The sequence below is a fragment of the Erythrolamprus reginae genome, chromosome 2 (genome assembly GCF_031021105.1).
Source record: "Erythrolamprus reginae isolate rEryReg1 chromosome 2, rEryReg1.hap1, whole genome shotgun sequence".
In the NCBI taxonomy this organism is placed as follows: Eukaryota; Metazoa; Chordata; class Lepidosauria; order Squamata; family Dipsadidae; genus Erythrolamprus; species Erythrolamprus reginae.
Window position 1 is genome coordinate 70,631,481 of NC_091951.1, and position 20,124 is coordinate 70,651,604.

Genomic DNA, 20,124 nt, shown 5'->3' on the forward strand with positions numbered 1-20,124 from the left:
CCACTCAATAGTATGTCTCAGTTCATACCTCATACTAAGACAACCATCAAAATTTTTTTTTTAAATCCATTATTAAAAATAAAATGAATAGAAAGAAAATAATGCAGATTGGAAGTGAACATACAGATAAAGAAAGAGAATGTTTAACTAGGAACCAATAAAAAAAGTAATAGCAACATGTTTCAGCAGCTACTCTCCTTCTGCCTGAGACAGTAAGTTGTACAAATGTGAATTGTAGCATGCTAATTCTGGTAAGAAATCAGATGTATTCCCCCAGATGTATCAATTGATTGAGTGTTTAAATCTCAACTCCCTGGATCCAGTTGGCCAGGATATGATTTTATTTTTATAGCTTTGACATTTACATGCAAGAGATAGTAATTCCCATAATTAAAAAGTTGTACAACTATATTAATTTTATGATCTATTATTAGATCAATAATGGTTTTATATCCAGGAGGTTTTCAATCACTGATATGAATGGTGTTTTATATGATCTGCCACTTATGTTCTGTCTCAAATATAAGTTCTCCAAACCACTGCCTTATGAAGGCCTCATAGGCCATCTAGAAATGGATAAAAATTCAGTTGTCTGAAAAGGGTTTTAGACCCAATATCCCCCCCTTTTTTTGTAAGTGTTAGCTAAGTTAATATAAATACTTTTGATTCTCATTGTTAAACAGTACATGATGCTTTTCTTAATGCAGTAAACATAGCAGAAGTTCCAGTTTAGGTAACTTGTCAATATACATATATCTTTAAAAAACGTTCTAGCATCTTTTTTCTTTTTTGTCATTGTAAAATGACATCAAAAATTGTGTTTGGGGAACTTAAATGTAAATGATAACTGTATGAAAGGAGTTGCTGTGATCTATATGTAAGTCGAAAGATCAGATGCCATCTATCTGATGCCATTAAATAAGTGGTTTATCATCTAAAAAAGCCACTTTCTACTTTTCTCATAAATTAGTTAGCACATAATGATACCATAGTGGTGTTCATTAAATCAAAATGTATTGCCAACAAGGATAACTTCAGTTAAGGGAATGAAAGTCCTAGGTGGAGGGGGGGAGAGAATTTGGAATAATGGTTACATCATCACACTAGAAATTGGAAGACTATGAGTTCTAATCCCAGTTTAGACACAAAGTCTCTCTCTCTGTGCCCTAGGAAGGAAAGCTGCAATACTAGATAGGCAGTTTCTAGACCTTCTATCACTGAAGAATTAACTACGAGGGTCATCCAGAAAATAATGCATATTTCTTTTCTCAGCTACAGTAATGGTACAAATGTGAAACTTTAGATCAGCGGTCCCCAAACTACGGCCCGCGGGCCGGATGCGGCCCGCTGAGGCCATTTGCCCGGCCCGCAGCAGCGTACGAGATTTTACAATCTATATACTAAGTTCCCGAATCTCCCCTCCACTCTGCTGCTGAGCGTCTGGCGGCGGCAAGGAAGAGGAGGAAAGCCAGGGGGCGGGGAGGAAAGCACCCTATGGCAGAGCAGCAACAGTTCCTCTCCCTAAAGGCGAGAAAGAAATTGGCCAATTGCTTTCCTCCCCGCCCCCTGGCTTTCCGCCTCCTCCTCCTCCAGACACTCAGCTGCAGACCGTCTTGGTCCCTCCAGTGCCGCTTTTTTGCTTTTTTGTTTTGCACCGGAGAGGTTTGCGCGCATTTGGGCACTTTTGCGTTGGGGGGGTCTGCTGTGGAGAGGGAGAGAGAGAGAGAGAAAGAGGGAGAGATAGAAAGGGAGTGAGAGAGAGAAATAAAGCAAGAAAGAGAGGGGCAGAGACAGCGGGAGAGTACTGCTATTTTGCTTCTTCACTGCCCCACGGGGAGCCTGGAAGCCCTGCAAGAGCGTCTGGAGGGGACAGTAAACAAGCCATCAGGACCCCCGCGCACTAACTTGTTAACGGCCGGATCGCGGGGAGGGGAGCTTTTCCCCGGCCAGGCAACGGCGAGGCCTTCTCGATGCTTGCCCGCCGCCCAGGCCCCGCGCTTGGAGCCGGGGGCGACAGGCCTAACCTCGGCTTACTTGGCCCCGGTGCGGCCAAAGCGCGGGGAGAAGTAGGCGGCAGCAGTGGCTTCAGGCCCGCGTCCAAGCTGAGCTTCCTTTGGCTTCCTTCGAGGCAAAGTTGCAAAGCTCACCTGCCACCTCGGAGGAAGCCAAAGGAAGCTCAGCTCAACGAGGACCGGCTGTTGGTCTCTTGAAGCTGCCGCCGCCGCCCACTGCAGAGATCCCTCAAGAGCCGGTCTTTCTTGGCGCTGAATAGTTGCAGCTTCTGAGGCTGCCTCCGCCTCCAGGCGAAGGGATCTCCTCGGTGGGCGGCATCGGAGGCTGCAGCAATGCAGCTCCGAAAAGGACCGGCTGTTGGTCCCTTGAAGCTGCCGCCACCGCCGCCACCCACTGCGGAGATCTCTTCGCCCGAATGGAGGCGGCATCGGCGGCAGCTTCAAGGGACCAACAGCTGGTCCTTTTCGGAGCTGCGTTGCTGCAGCCTCCGATGCCGCCCACCGAGGAGATCCCTTCGCCTGGAGGCGGAGGCAGCCTCAGAAGCTGCAACTATTCAGCGCCAAGAAAGACCGGCTCTTGAGGGATCTCTGCAGTGGGCGGCGGCGGCAGCTTCAAGAGACCAACAGCCGGTCCTCGTTGAGCTGAGCTTCCTTTGGCTTCCTTCGAGGCGGCAGGTTTGCAGTTTTGCCTCGAAGAAAGCCAAAGGAAGCTCAGCTTGGGGGCGGGCCTGAAGCCACCGCCGCCGCCTACTCTGCCCCGCACTTAGTCTGCACCGGGCAGCTCTGGCGGGCGCGGGGCAGCAGGGCAAGCCGCGAAGGTGGCGCAGCCAAACGTGGGTCGAGCGGGAGGGCACTGAGCAGTTGCGTGGGGTGGCGGTGGGGCGGTTGGCTGCAAGGCACTGGCGCCGGCAGCAGCTTGATGTGTTGCAGGATGCCGCACATTGCTGGCGCTGCGCTGGGCATGGGGCTGGCACCTCTGTCCCGGCCCAGCCAGTGGGCCAGTGCCAGTCCGTGCCCATGCCCAGTGCAGCGCCAGCAATGTACTGCGACCCGACATCGGTGCCACCGTCTTGGAGCTTCTGCTTGCAGCTGACTGCCCCACGGCGTGTTGCAGGGCAGGAAAAAAAAGAAGAGAGGAAGGAAGATAGAAGAAAAGGAGAGAGAGAGAGAAAGAAAGCAAGAGAGAGAGGGAGAGAAAACAAGTGAGAGGGGGAGGGAATGTGAGAGAGAAAAAGAAAAATGAGAAAATGATGGAGGGAAAGAACGAGGGAGAGGGAAACAAAACAAATGAGAAAGAAGGAAAATAAGGGAGAGGGAAAGAAGAAGAAATGGAGGGAAAAGGAAGGAAAGAAGAAGAAATGGAGGGAACAAGGAAGGAAGGAAGAATGAAATGAATGGAGGGGCGGAGGAAGGAAGGACTTTTGGGGGGGGATGTAAATTTTTTAAAATTTTTCTCTCAACATACATTCAAACAATACAATGTACCATCTAATTTTCCCTGAATAAAATGCAGTATTTTGTCAGTAACTAATATCAATCATCAAAAAAGTTGCAAATTTTTTTTTCTAATGTTGTCATCCAGGTACATACTTTTCTTTTAATTAAATTCCCTCCTTAATGTTCCTTCAAAAAGTACAACACCAATTATATTTCTAACTTATTAACCATTATGCCAAAGTGCTTCCTTCTTTCTTTATATATTTTTCTATAAATATTTTTATACATTTTTCTATAAACCAAGAAAACCTTGTATAGCCAATCAGATGTTAACAAAAGAAAATTAAAAACCATACATAAACATGTATGAATTTCAGACTTCTCCCCCCCCCCTCTAAATAGTACATTCCCATTTTGTTTTTTTACGTTAAAACAAGGTATGTGCAGTGTGCATAGGGATTTGTTCATAGTTTTTTTTATAGTCCGGCCCTCCAACAGTCTGAGGGACAGTGAACTGGCCCCCTGTGTAAAAAGTTTGGGGACCCCTGCTTTAGATATACAGTGGTACCTCATCTTACGAACGCCTCTTCTAACGAACTTTTCAAGATACGAACCCCGGTGTTTAAGATTTTTTTTGCCTCTTCTTCCGAACTATTTTCACCTTACGAACCCAAGCAGCTGCTGCTGGGATGAAGGAGTTTCTTTTTTTCCCCTTTTTTGAAGAAAGAAAAGGGAGGGGCTGCTTGGAGTAGGAAACATTTTGCAGAGAACAACGTGCTTGCAAAGGAACTGAAAGGGTGTCTTTTTAAGAAAGAAAAGGGAGGAGGGAGGGGCAGCTTGGGGGAGGAAAAATTTTGCAGAGAACAACGTGCTTGCAAAGGAACTGAAAGGGTGTCTTTTGAAGAAAGAAAAGGGAGGGGCGCCCCCCTTGCCTTTCTTCCTTCCCACTCACCCTTTAGCCTAGCCTTGCTTCTTCCACCCGCCCCTTTAGCTGCTCCTCCCTGCCCTCTGTTCGCCTCCCTTCTAAAGTTTGGGATTTTCCTGAAGGATTTGCACGCATCATTTGCTTTTACATTGATTCCTATGGGAAACATTGTTTCATCTTACGAACTTTTCACCTTACGAACCTCTTCCTGGAACCAATTAAGTTCGTATGATGAGGTACCACTGTACATTATTTGAATTGTCAGGAGTGCATATGTAAATTTTGCGTTTCTTCAGACAGATAGCGTAGTTGCAGCAATGTTTTGAAATGGCGTCTGTAAGTGATGTACGTTACAAGCAGCATGTCGTCATTGAATTTCATGAATGACCAAGTTCCCCAATCTCTTTATGGAAGATTAGGCAGACAGCTGTGGAAAAAAATGATCCCTTGCTCTGGGTATAGTTATAACCTTTTCACTGTGATTGGACATTTGCAAGATGGCATCCCAGAGCAGGTCACTCCAGAGCTGCTTATTCTAATTTGATGTTTTCCAGATAAATTAGAATTGAATTCCCAATATCACGAGCCATTGGGGAGTTCCAACACATTTTGTAGGCATCAACATGAAGAAGGCTGCTACAGAGCAACATCCAGAACAGGCTTAATTCAGAACCCTAACTTAGACTTCACACACCAGCCCAAAGGCAGTTTTCTCCAACTAGTTGGCTTGTAATCATGGTAGAAAAATTACTGGTTCAAATAGCACATTTACTGTAAGCTATTCTTCCTGTTTTCATTATTAATTCATTCTTGGAACAGGTTGTATTATGAGTCTGCTTGCTCTTGCAATAAGGTGTTTATTTAAGGGCATTTTATTTATGATATAAATATAGATAGTTATTTTTATTATTAATGCAATTGTTACTCTGTTGCTTTAACTTTAATTACAGATATTGGGCGTGCAAGCTGCTCAAAGTCAATATCAGTTCCAGCAGCATATAACCCAGTAAAGTAAATAGCAAAATTAAAAAGAAGAGAACAGGCTACATATACAAATTATTTATATTAAGCAAGGACATTTTAAAATCCTATTTTATTTTTCAGTGTGAAGATAGCTGTAATCCTTTAAAATAGTTTTTGTAGAACTAAGATTTTCAAAGGATATTTCTTCTTTATTGCTAATATACCTGATTCAAAGGAAAAGTATTGTGAATTTTTTTATATTTATGTTTGGGTATGTATATGTTGTTTGCTTTTTTAAATATGATAGGGTTTTATGTGCTTTTTAATATTAGATCTGTTTTCGCTGGAATATTGATTTTATTATTGTTGTGAGCCGCCCCGAGTCTTTGGAGAGGGGCGGCATACAAATCTAATAAATTGAATTGAATTGAACTTATTAGACATAGAAGCAGATTATTATCAGCCTTAGATCATTATTTTGTCATTATAATGCCATTACCACAAAGACATCTGTTTTTTTCTTTTTACAATATTTTATATATTGTAAAATATTATAATATTTTAATATTTTAATTCAGAGTAGAATCAGGACAACTGAATGGAGCGAAGTGTTTACTGGACAGACACTCTTCCTGAATTTGCAGCAGATATTTTCTCTTTGCACTATGAGAAACATCTTCCACTACTAGGATTGACCTACTAACCTTCCGAATGGCATGCTGCTGTTAGAAAGACATCTGATAAGCTTTTAAAATGTCCCAGATTTATCTTTATGAAGACTGACTAAAATGTCCAGCCACTTCTTTTATGGTCCCAATAAAGAAGCAGCTTGAGCATGACATTTCAACCTTCTTGATACTTTTGACAGGTTCTGCAGACCTGCCTCTAATCTTAATTTCAAGGAATTGTAATATTGAACAGAATATTGTATTGACTATCCCAGATCTCTCACTATCTGTACAGCTGAATCTTTTATTTGGAGAGCAGGGAGAAACTTCAATGGAGGTGGAAGTTCCAAGGAGAATCCAGCCTTAACTGAAAGTCCATAACTCCGAGAAAATATTCCAATTCATACTTAGAATACTTTCATAAACTACTCAAGACTCACTTATACCGCCAGGCATGGGGGAGTTGAGACATCTTTCCACCAGGCTTTTTTATACTTTGTTTTATGTTTGGTATGAATGTGCTGTTTGGTTTTTTAAATAATGATAGGGTTTTATATGTTTTTTAATATTAGATTTGTTCCACTACTATATTGTTTTTATTACTGTTGTGAGCTGGCCTGAGTCTTCGGAGAGGGGCGGCATACAAGTCTAATAAATAATAATAATAATAATAATAATAATAATAATAATAATATGGCCATGCACGCTCCACAACCCAGCACAAGATTCTTCTTTTGCTCTTCAATCTTGAAAGACAATTGGTGACTCTCTCAAGGTTAACTGTGGTTGACAACACAGGAGGGAAAGTGCACAATAACATATGGCATGTCCTTTTCCTTTGGTTGGAGACGCAAGGATGTAATAGTTAAGCAATAGCTGAAATATTTCTCACAGCTAGCTAATAGGGAAAAAGATTTTCCAAACTGAGAATGCCCCTCAAGTCCAAGGCTCATGATTTTTTTAAAAATGGTCAACTGCACATCTGTTACTCTGACTAAATCTGGATTGCTGGAATGCTGCCTGCCTGCCTGAATTCTTCCGTGCATTTTCACTTAAGATCTTGAGACGGCTATATATTAGCTGCTCTCTTTACTGCCTCTTAGCTGTGGAAAAGTGCCAGAAAGACAACATGTAGCTGGAGCTTTGAGTCAGGCAGGCACCATTCAACAGGAAGGAGAGCCTGGGGGCAAATTGCGGGAGCATTTCCATAGAGAGGTACATTACCTCATCAAGGCCTGATGCGTTGAACTGTTAAGGAGAGTTGAAAAGAACAACCTGTCAGAGAGAAAACCTTCAGATAGATATATATATATATATATATATATATATATATATATATATATATATATATATATATATATATAAAATGGGAAAAAAATATCCAACAGAAGCAAAACAGCTTTTAAGGTTTTTCTTAGGCCAATGTTCCTAGAACCAACAATCATTTATTATTATTTGTTAGATTTATATCCAAGCTTTCCTTGAAAAGCAGAAAATGACCCACACACCTACTTCAAATTTTATCTCCCCCCAAACCCTATGAGATTAATTATGCTGACAGAGAGAGAAAAAATAGCACAAAGCCACACAATAAATGTTCGTGATCAAAGGGAGAGCTGAATTTGTCTTTCTGCAGTAATAAGCTAACTTCTTAACCAGTGTGTTACACTGCTGTTCTAGACACTTTGCCTATGGTCAATTACATGCAGTTTATGTTAATCTGATTAACTATATTTGTTTGTTTGTTTGTGTCTCACACTTCTTAACAACCCACATTCCTCAGGACAGTGTATAATTTAATCAATAAAATTAAGGATATACAGTGGTACCTCTACCAAAGAATGCCTCTACTTAAGAACTTTTCTAGATAAGAACTGGGTATTCAAGATTTTTTGCATCTTCTTAAGAATAATTTTCTACTTAAAAACCCGAGCCTGGAAAAAATTTCCAGGAAATTTGAGAGTGGCATGAAGGCCCAGCCAGTTTCCTGCATTCCCCCCGGCCATCTTGGGCTTTTCTGGGCTGCCAGAGGAGCCTTTTGGTGATGCTTAAGTAGGCTTTGGCAGTCCAGAGCAAATGAACATTTTCCTTTCTCTGGGAACTTGGAGAGGGAATAAACCTCTGCCAGCACCCAGAGAAAAGAAGCGCTCCCTTCGCTCTGGGCAGCCCTGAGCGAATAGAGCATTTCCCTTTTTCTGGGCACTCGCACAATAAACCACTTTGTTGTGGTGACTCCATCGCACTGCCTCCCATACACCCAGCGCAAGGTTGCCTCCCAGAGCATCTGGGCCGGAAAAGCAAAACGGGGCACTTTGCCCTGGCCAGATCAACTCGGCTTCAGCCAAACCAAAGAGTCACCACAGTGAAGGAAAGGCGCCGGCTACAAAGCGAGCAAGCGAGAGGAGAGGGGAGCCCTTCAGCAGAAGCAGCAGCCACCTTTCAGTCAAAGGAGTGGGAGGTTCCCCCCTCTCACCCACCTGGGTTTCTCTCTCTGGCGCAGTATATGGGAGGCAGCCTCGCACCGGGTATATGGGCAGCACATTATTATTATTATTATTATTATTATTATTATTATTATTATTATTATTATTTATTCGATTTGTATGCCGCCCCTCTCCGAAGACTCGGGGCGGCATACATAGCATGCTCCTCCTCGCTGCCTCAGAGTCCCTCTTTTTTAAAAAACCTTAAAGTTTTGGATTTTTTTGATTCACCTCACCTCACCTTCTTCCTTTGGCAGCGACTGTCCTCCTCCTCTTCCTCTTCCTCCCACCCAAATTCCCAGTTTTTATTTCTTTCCTAATGGTTTTGCACACATTGTTTGCTTTTACATTGATTCCTATGGGAAGAATTGCTTCTACTTACAAACGTTTCTACTTAAGAACCTAGTGACGGAATCAGTTAAGTTCTTAAATAGAGGTACCACTGTACATAGAATATTACATCTACTGTATTGTAGAACACCGTATATATATAGTCACATGTTTCCCCAACCACTGCAATATAGTCCATATAGTCCAACTCCCCCCAGATATCAGAGTTGCCCCCACCCTCCTTGCCTTTCGTAAGCTCCTTAAAACCCACCTCTGTCGTCAGGCATGGGGGAAATGAGACTTTCCCTCCCCCTAGGCTTATAAATTTTTGCATGGTATGTTAGTATGTATGATTGGTTTCTAAATTGGGGTTTTAAATTAACTTAAATATTAGATTCGTTTACATTGTGTTATTATTGCTGTGAGCTGCCCCGAGTCTGCGGAGAGGGGCGGCATACAAATCTGATAAAAGAAAGAAAGAAAGAAAGAAAGATAGATAGAAAGATAGAAAGAAAGATAGAAAGATAAAAAGATAGAAAGATAGAAAGATAGAAAGATAGAAAGATAGAAAGAAAGAAAGATAATACACTGGACCCCACTCTTTATTACTCTCCTTTAATCTATATGTCTACAAGAGATTTTCATCATCCAAGATCAATAGTGAAATGGGTGAGATCAGAATTATAAATATGTGATACTCAGCCCCATCCCAACAATATATTCCTCTGTTCATTTGCCACATGGAAAGCATGTTGTCATCCTGCTCACCTTTTCCTTCATCTTTTCGATCTTCTTAACAGAGCTGCGGCGCTGAGGCCTGTCTTCATGCCGCAGCAGGTTCACACTGATGTCCCCTGCTTTGTTGAACTGCTTCTCTTCCTGCTTCTCCGCTTCCTTCAGCTTGCTTTCAGCACTGATGCTCTCAGCATGATACATGTGATAGGTCTTCATTACCTAAAATAGGAAAGAACAACCATTGGCACATGGAATGCATCTTTCATTTAAATGTTAATGGAGGTAAATTAATTGTCGCTAGCTAATACAGTGTTCCCTCACTTTTCACGGGGGATGCGTTCCAAGACCGCCCGTGAAAGTTGAATTTCCGCGAAGTAGAGATGCGGAAGTAAATACACTATTTTCATGGGTATGTGTAAGTAGATTGTTGAATATTTAAAGCAGCACAAAGCCCATAACTTCAGCCTGATGAAACGTCGCAAAGACACTCAAAATATTGCACAGGGAAAAACCCGAACTCACAACAATCTACATATATGTATGTGTGTGTGTGTGTGTGTGCGTGTGTGTGTGTGTATAGGCAATAGCCATCATGATCTCCAGAACATTTAAAATTTATATAATCAGTTACTATAAAAAAACAATCCTATTCATTTATAAAATATTTACATATGTGATTCATAAAGGATCATTTTCTAAAATGATAAACAAATGAAGGACCATTTTCCTCTTTATAAATATTCTGTGAATTGCTTATTTGTTTGAATATATACAGCTAACCTATTCAGGGGAAATAAATCCAGAAAATTAAACAAGAAATGTGGGCAAAATGTTAGGAAAATTTTGAGTATACATGCAAGGCAAAGTACATCAGAATGTACTTTTATGAATATTAAATAGGAACTTAATTCTCTTTTATACTTGAAACAGAATATCCATCTAAAGCAAAGATTTAGCAAGTGAGATCAAAGACATGGTAAATTACTAACCATTATCTCTACTATTAAAGACATCAAGGACAAAGTATTTAACTATTCTGACAGAATAAATCAGCTTTTTTAAAAAAATACCCTTGATTTTATAATATTTAATCATTTTTGTAGCAAACAGCACTTCTTAAGATGCCACACGAACAAGCGGCTAAAGAAATTATAGAGACTCTTAAATCTATAAAAACAAGAAAAGTCCAGATCCAGATTGTTATCCCATTTAGTAGCATAATAATGTTTCTTTGTCCCATTGTTATTAAAGATTTAATATTATATTATAATTTTTTAATTTTTAAAAATAATTTTTTCAGCCTTCTTCAGTGAAGTTTCCATAACTGTGATTTTTAAGACAAATAAGGACCCAGCTGTCTCTGCAATCTATTCGCCATTTTATTTTTGTTAAATGCAATCAGATTTTATTGCAACCTTGACATATAGACTGCAGAGATTATTATCTTCAGTTATTTATCTTTGGTTTTATCAAAGATCATCATGAAGTATATTGACCCTTATTCATATGATAAACTTACATTCTCTGAAAAGCCTAGTTTAAAACTGCAGGAGAATAATCTAGAAAGGTAGGTCATGGGCAAGGAGCAATATTAATACTTTAAATCAGTTTGGTTCCTATCATTAACTTTTTTCTAAACTGTTTTTATATAAACAATTAAAAAGTATCATTAATATGCCTGGCCACAGATTCCATTTGAATTGTTCTAGTTCAAGCAGGACAGATGAATAGATACAGCTTTCATTTAAAATCTTTTTAAAAATGCCATTTATTGCTCCACAGACGAACAGGTAGTGCTTAAATTTCACAAACATAAAAACTTAATCCCATTTTTATAACAAATGTAATCTACACACCAGGTATCTCCATATAAGCCTTCTACCCAGTGATGGGCTACCAAAATGTTCACTACCACACTGTGGGCGTGGCTTATGCATTTTGTTTCAACATCTTTCAGTGCAATTTGGGTGTTCTCAGGTGGAGCTCCATTTTCGCTACCCCACTGCGTTCCCCCCTGTCCGGGCAGTAGCCCATTCCTGATTATCTACTAAATAAAGTTTAGGTACAAACACACACGCACAGCTCTTCTAAAATTATACACATTCAACCTCATTTACTGTGATAGGAAAAACATTCCCACAACCCAGAAGAGAAAAAAAGAAAAAAAATATCAAAATTTTACTACCGGTACTGTGTACCTGACCAAAATTTTGCTACCAGTACTGCGTAACTGACCGTACCCATAGGAGCCCACCACTGCTTCTACCTTACTTACAATGTTTTCAATGTTTGTCTTAGTTTGATGGACTAAATTCAAATAATACGTAATCTCTGCTTTTATTTCTGACTCTGCTGTTTTAATTCTGGGAAAAGTATTTTTAAACTTCTCTCTCATTTTCACAGTACTACTTTCATAGTCTTACTCTATCCATTCATGCTATTGAAGACCAATTTCTCCTGAACATTATATACAGGTGAAATTCAAAACATTAGAATACCGTGCAAAAGTTCATTTATTTCAATAATGCAACTTAAAAGATGAAACGTAATATAGGAGAGAGACTCGTTATATGCAAGGCAAGATAATTCAAGCTGTGATTTGTCATAATTGTGATGACTAGCCGCCCCGAGTCTGCGGAGAGGGGCGGCATACAAATCTAAATAATAAATAATAAATAAAAACTATGGGGTACAGCTCATAAAAATCCCAAATCCACCATCTCAGAAACATAGAATATTACATGTGATCGATAAAACACGGATTGTAGATAGGACCTCTGAAAAGAATAAGCATGCATATGTACTCAGAATTCAGAACTCAATACCAACAGATGACATGGTTTCCCAAATCAACACAGATTGTGGAAACTTTTGCATCTCATTTGGAAACTAAGGACACAGAGTATGGAGGAAGAATGGACAGGCACACACAGTAAGATGCTTGAAGTCTAGTATGAAGTTTCCACAATCTGTGTTGATTTGGGGAGCCATGTCATCTGCTGGTATTGTTGCACTGTGCTTCATTAAGTCCAGGGTCAACGCAGCTGTCTACCAGGAGATTTTAGAGCACTTCATGCTTCCTTCTACAGCCGAGCTTTATGGGGATGCTGACTTCAATTTTCCAGCAGGACTTGGCACCTGCCCACACTGCCAAAAGCACCAAAACTTGGTTCAATGACCATAGAATTACTGTGTTTGATTGGCCAGCAAACTCAGCTGACCTGAACCCCATAGAAAATCTATGGGGCATTGCCAAGAGAAAGATGAGAGACATGAGTTTGAACAATGCAGAAGAGCTGAAAGCCGCTATTGAAGCATCCTTCCATAATACTTCAGCAGTGCCATAGGTTAATAGCTTCCATGCCATGCCACATTGAGGCTATAATTGCTGCAGTAATTGCTGCAGAAGGGGCCCAAACCACGTTCTGAGTAAATATGCATGCTTATACTTTTTCAGAGGCCCGATATTGTTTTAAAACAAGGCCCAATCTTTGTTTTATTGATCATGTGTAATACTCTAATTTTCTGAGATGGTGGATTTGGGGTTTCCATGAGCTGTACCCCATAATCATCACAATTATGGCCAATCATGGCTTGTACTATCTTGCCTTGCATGTAATGAGTCTATCTCATATATTATGTTTCACCTTTTAAGTTGCATTACTGAAATAAATGAACTTCTGCACAATATTCTAATTTTTCAAGCTTCCCCTGTATGGGTGAGTCACTTGGAAGTACAGTTCACCTCCATTTATCTCAGATTGTAGACTGATTCTCCTTTCCTTGCACATAGCTCTCGGCTGACTCTGCCTATTTGTGTCAGTCCCATAATAATTCAGCTCTTGTCCTTGCTGTCCGATGTTGTTTTCTTCTTGGACAAGTCTTCTTTAGACAAACTGATACACTTTATCTCCTTCTCTAACACGCTCCACTCTCCAGCAGTGTCAGCAATAAACATGCATACCCTCCAGCCTTCCTTGCCTCTGACTTAACAACTAAAAAGTAGATGGTGAATATACAGAATTTCCTGTTTTTGTCTAAATGTATTGTCTAGGAAGAACATATATCTTCTCAGGCTTTGGTACCTTTCAAATGCATAACACAAATACAAAGGCTTCACTTTTCAAATCTATTACAGCTCCCCTCTGTACACATATGGGAAGAAGTTCACCATCTTTTATGTGGACATTGTTCTACATGGATATTTGCTATTTGTAACAACTCCGAAATAAAAGGTTATTAACAAACCAATGGCTCATACGCTTAAAGAATATAATATTTATTTATCTTACGGGTTTTGTGTGCCATACCAGTCTTGCACATTAAGTACAAATGGGAAAAGAAGATGTTAAGACTAGAATAGACAGTTAGACTCTAATAACATCTGGAATTTCCTTGTTCAACCAGAAACTTCCCTTTTAAAAATGCCACTCGTCAAGTTATTAATTGCAGCTGTATGGCCTACGTAATTTCACTATTATAGAGGACATGGCATCATCTTCCCTGGCTGCTATCCAAAGTTGGTTGAAAGTAATAGATTTAATTTTTAAAGCCTCAGAGCATTAAGTTATCCTTGATCCTCGGAATACATATAATTCTTGAATCCATTATTTTGGGGTAAACATAGGAAGTAAATCAATCTTCCCAAAATGTTTTTTCTCAAATTGAATTAGAAACTACAATAAATGGGAGGCATAATTTCCTACTAATTTTTCAGCAAAGTTTGTAAGGCTCATTAGCCTTTTCAAATACTTTACAAGCTTTTTTTTTAATGACAGCAGTGAATAGTAATATGTCTTATTGAAGTGTTCCATACAGTACACAAGACAATTGGGAATATAATAAAATTAAAGAAAGAATACAAATGATGATCATTTTAAATAACTGCACACAAATTTCCTAAGTGCATTTTTTTTTTTAAATGCTTCAGTAGCTTTTGGCAGAATCCTTCACCAAAAAACCCCAACAACCCAGAAATAGGAACATCTTTGGCTTGGAGCATCTCATGTTATGTAACTATCTACTCACTTGTCAACTGGAATGCAATCAATGTTCTAAAAGACTTGGTTGGATGTGCCTTAGCTGACATTTGGACTCTGCTCTGGGGTCTTTTCATTTTAGATTAAACCAGTGTTTCTGAATCTTGTCAACTTGAAAATGTATGGGCTTCAACTCATAGAATTCTTCAACCAGAGATGGATGGATGGGAAATTTTGGGAGTTGAAGTCTACAAAGCCTCTGCCCCATGAATGTGTAGGATGTGGTAGCATGCATGTGAATGTTTGATTTTTAAATGTTTAGCTTTTTAAGATAATTTTTAAATTAAATATTTCTATTAATTGGATTAGAAGTGTTTTATATATTGTATTTTTATTGAAATGTTGTAAACCGCCCCAAGTCCACGGAGGTGGCACATAAGTCAAATTCATTAATAATAATAGCAGCAACAACAACAACAATAATAATAATAATAATAATAATTTTCAGTTTGACAGGAAACACTGCATTAGAAAGATGATTTGAATTATAATCTTATTACATTACTGCAGTGTCTTATAGTATGCACATACATTAGTGTTCTCCAATCCACACAATTATTATTTTTCTGCAAGAGCTATCAGTACAGTTTTAATACTCATAATATCTATTTTTAAGAAAAGCCTCAATAAAGTATATTGCTTTTTATCTCATTTGGTGTGCATTCCCATGAGTTCTCTACAATAAATACAAGCATCAAATATATCTCTTTATATCTATATATACACTGCTCAAAAAAATAAACACTTAAACGACACAATATAACTCCAAGTAAATCAAACTTCTGTGAAATCAACAATTGATTGACAATCAATTTCACATGCTGTTGTGCAAATGGAATAGTTATGCAAATGAAATATTCAATGAGAATATTTCATTCATTCAGATCTAGGATGTGTTATCTGAGAGTTCCCTTTATTTTTTTGAGCAGTATATATCTATATATCTACATATCTATATATCTAATCTATACACCGTTTGAAGTTACAACAGCACTGAAAATAATGACTAGTGACCATTTTTTTACACTTATGACCATTGAACTTTACCATTGTCACGTGATTTACATTTGGATGCTTGACAACTGACTCATATTTATGATGATTGCAGTGTCCAGGAGTCATGTGATCCTTTTTTGGGACATTCTGACAAGCAAAGTCAATGAGAAAACCAGATTCACTGAGCAACCAGGTTACTGATTTAACAACTGCAGTGATTCATTGAAGGCATGGTAAGAAAAGTCGTAAAATGAGGAGATACTCATTTAACAAATTTCTCACTTAGCAACATAAATTTGGGCTCAGTTGTGGTCATAAGTTGAGGACTATCTGTGTTATAAGCCACCCTGAAAAACCTAGTTTTGAATAGCAGCATACTAGCGCTGACAACAAATAACAATAAATAAATAACTTGAGTAGGAGGAAGGATGTTTAAAACTATTTAAACTCACGGACAAACGATGGTAGACCAAATTATAAACATGTCAGAAGAGCTATTTTTTTAAAAAGAAAGATACAGTATTACTGTATTATTATTTCTTTTAAAAATAGCTCTTCTGACATGTTTGTAATTTGATCTACCATTGTATGTTACTAAGTGCCAGAACATCAGAAAAAGGTACAGTGGGAGGGCGTGGCCATATTACTTTATAACATTATCATGGTATATGAGTGACTAAGACTTAATTAAAAGAATAAAGAGTTGAACAACTGGCTGTACTAAATAAAGTTTCAAATTAACTGATGGAAGCTATCGCTGTTGTATGTGTTGATTACAATGTCAATGATTCATATATTTAACATAATTCAATCAAATTAGTGACTTAATAATAAGATGACTACTTATATATTTTCTTTTCTCTTTTCCTTTTTTTAGATTTTAGTATTAGGAGGTGTAACAATTAATTTTTTTATTTTATAGCAGATAATGTGTTTACATATAAAGTTTTCCTGATATAGGATTTGAATAATCTATAAATGTGAGTAAACCACAATGTAAGAATTATTATGATATTGATGTTACTGATGTATATTAAGATACAAAAGAATAGTATTATTGACAATATGAAACCACAAGATAACTTTAAAATCATTTTAATTTTTTACTGGACGTATAGAAGTGGTTTGGAAAAATATAAAAGATGAGTTAACATATTAAAGAAGGAGAGGAAGCAATGAGGCCTAAAATTAAGAAGCACAAGAAACAACAATCAGATATATAACCTAGCTGTATCAATTAATCTGGAATAAAATTGAATTGGTTGGTGGTAGACCCAGGAGACAAAACTAGGCATAACGAGGTAGCATGAGTTAAAATACATGTACTGAAAGTCAAGATTAAAATATAATAGATATGAGATTTTGGAAAAAGAGGGATGGTTATGAAGGGTAAGATCTAATATAATGGTAATAAAACTATCCACTTAGGGAAGGATTTAAAGGGCGGATAGGAAATAGGAAGGAAGGAGAGAAAGGAGAGAGAGTATAGAAAGAGTAGAAAGGAGGGAAGAAGGGAATAGTAGTAGAAGGAGGAGGAAGGAACAAGAAAGTAGGTAATAGTGGCGGAATAGCCACCTGAGTTAGAAAGAGGGAAGTGGAAAGAAGAAAGATGGACACAGATGAAACAAATGATATAAAGCAAACTTGGAATGTGATCTCATTTATTGTATTTATATTATTATTATTATTATTATTATTATTATTATTATTATTATTATTATTATTAATTAGATTTGTATGCCACCCCTCTCCGTAGACTCGGGGTGGCTCACAGCAATGATAAAAACAATATATAATGACAAATCTAATAGTTAGAGTCTAAAATAACAATAATACATTTGAAAAGTCTAAAAAACAAGAAACCCCAATATATAAAAACATACATACAGTCATATCATGCACTAAAACTACATAGGCAGGGGGAGATGTTTCAGTTCCCCCACGCTTGATGGCAGAGGTGGGTTTTAAGGAGTTTACCAAAGGCAAGGAGGGTGGGGGCAGTTCTAATCTCTGGAGGGAGCTGATTCCCAGAGGGTCGGAGCCACCACAGAGAAGGCGGAAGAAAAATAATATAAGTACAGTGATCCCTCGATTATCGCGGGGGTTATGTTCCAAGACCTCCCGCAATAATCGATTTTCCGTGGTATAGTGGTGTGGAAGTAAAAACACCATCTGCGCATGCGTGCCCTTTTTCCATGGCCGCGCAAGGGCTTGCAGGTGGAGGCGGGGAGCGACGAAAGTTCGGAGGCTGGCAATGGTTGTATTTAATGTCGGCCACCCGTAGGCACCCGCCCGCCGTTCGCCCACCCGCTCGCTTGCCGCTCGCCCGTTCGCCCGCCGCTCACCCGCCCACCCGCGGGCGAAGAGAAAGAAAACAAGAGAGGGAAAGTGAGAAAAAGAGAGAGAGCAAGAGGGGGAGAGATAGAGAAAGAGAGAGAATGACAGGAGAGAAAGAGACAGAGAAGTGATTCTTGGTGATGACGTATGACATCATCGGGTGGGAAAAACCGTGGTATAGAAAAAAACCCGCGGAGTATTTTTTAATTATTATTTTTTGAAAAACCGTGGTATAGCGTTTCGCGAAAATCGAGACCGCGAAAATCGAGGGATCACTGTACTGTATAATATGATATATGATATGATATGATATGATATACATGTATTGAAGGTATATGAAGTTGTATGTTGAATGTGGAGAAAAATTAAAAAACAATTACTGCAAAAAAAAGAAAAGAAAAGAAAAGAAAAAGAAAAGCTACAGTGGAAAAAGAATTGGCCGAATGAAAAAAACCTTCTGGAAAAATAAAGCCAAAAAGATAAAATTACCACTTCTGTCTTTTACTGTAATAGATGATGCAATTTCACACTGATCCACAAATCATATTTAAGAATATCTGTTTTAAGGATTGAAATTCAATTCGGGTATACAGTGATCCCCCGATTATTGCGAGGGTTCCGTTCCAGGACCCCTCACAATGACCGGTTTTTCGCGAAGTACCGCTGCGGAAGTAAAAACACCATCTGCGCATGCGCAGATGGTGTTTTTACTATCGCCGCAGCAGCGAGGAGCTGAAGATTGGGGTTTCCCCGCCGTCCGCCGTTCGCTCGCGCCGCTTCCCAGCTGGGAAGCGGCGCTGGGGGTCTTACCGGCCGCCCACTCCTCGCTGCTGCCGCGCCCGCCGCTTGTCCGCCGCCTGCCTGCCCGCGCGCAGGCCCTTCGCCCGCCCACGCCGTTTGCTCGCGCCGCTTCCCAGCTGAGTCCTGAAGCGAACGGCGTGGGCGGGCAAAGGGCGGGCGAGCGGCGGGCGCGCGGGCAGGCAGGCGGCGGACAAGCCGTTCGCTCGCAGCGCGAGCGAACGGTGTGGGCGGGTGAAGGGTGGGCGAGCGGCAGCGAGGAGTTTGCGTGGGCGGTGGGGAAACTCCTCGCTGATGCCCGCCGCTCGCCCTCCCGCCAGCAAGAGGGGAAGACCCAGGGAAGCCGCCCAGCAGCTGATCTGCCCGGCGCCATCTACGCATGCGTGCCCATAGAAAAAAGGGCGCGCATGCGCAGATGGTGTTTTTACTTCCGGGTTGCAAAATCGCCATATAGCCGTTTCGCAATGATCGGGATCGCAATATCCGGGGGATCACTGTACTGTATATAACATCCTTTTCTCTGATAAATCTTAATTACTTGAAATACATCTGGAAATTTTCAAAAATGATCATACTAACTCTGCATTAGTAGACCACACTCAAACACACACACACATATGTGTAGAAACACATGTCACCATGTATATTTATTCCTAAATGTTATGACATAAATTCCCAAGGTAAAATTACTCACAGTGTAGAGTTCATTTGTAACCTTCAAGAGTTCTTCATGCATCTGAAGACCAATTTCCTTACTCTGCAACAAAAAATGAAAAAAGAAAGCTGAATATATGGTAAGTTCCCAAGATCTGCTGTAAAGAAAAAAACTGAATAAACATGCACTTTCAACATTCTTGAAGCTGCAAGTAAATAAGGATTAGCTTTGATCCTATAAAACAGTGATCCTTGACCAGCCATGTAAATGTCCATAGGTTATAGTAGCAGTGGGCAATTAATTTTCCTAACAAGTCATATGAGAAAATGGACTTGTTGTGGAGGGATGCCACACCACCCCCACTGATGCTCCACTGATGGTACCCCACGCCATCAATGCCCCAGCTGGCCACCCATTCAGCTAATCCTGCCAACACTGCAGGTATGACAGGGAACAATGAACCCAATTTGTCCTATAGCTCATAAAATGCCAAGGACTTATTGCCACTGATTGGATTTAAACTTGTTTCATTTATGCATACAACCCATACTTGTTTATAATGATTCTCATCTTAATGTTTCGTTCATATTTGACAAACAGATCTGACTTCTAGACTTGTACCAAGTAAACTGAATGAGTTCCCCAGAGTTATTGACTTGGGTGGCACATAAGTATGTTGGTATATAAGATAAATTTGGTAACAAGATTGGCTAAAATTCAGACTCCTATATATTTTTCCATGCCCT

General features: G+C 39.6%; 1 protein-coding gene across 2 annotated transcripts in view; it reads right to left on the reverse strand.

The window, feature by feature from the left end:
* The window catches only part of SRGAP3 (SLIT-ROBO Rho GTPase activating protein 3), a 266,985-nt gene that overhangs the window by 78,324 nt on the left and 168,537 nt on the right, over positions 1 to 20,124 (reverse strand). For both annotated transcript variants that reach the window (XM_070738287.1, XM_070738288.1), the window contains exons 4-5: positions 19,418 to 19,480; positions 9,587 to 9,772 (exon numbers count right to left, since the gene is read on the reverse strand). In XM_070738287.1, the coding sequence (XP_070594388.1) occupies positions 9,587 to 9,772; positions 19,418 to 19,480 (249 nt within the window). The remainder of the gene's footprint in view (positions 1 to 9,586; positions 9,773 to 19,417; positions 19,481 to 20,124) is intronic.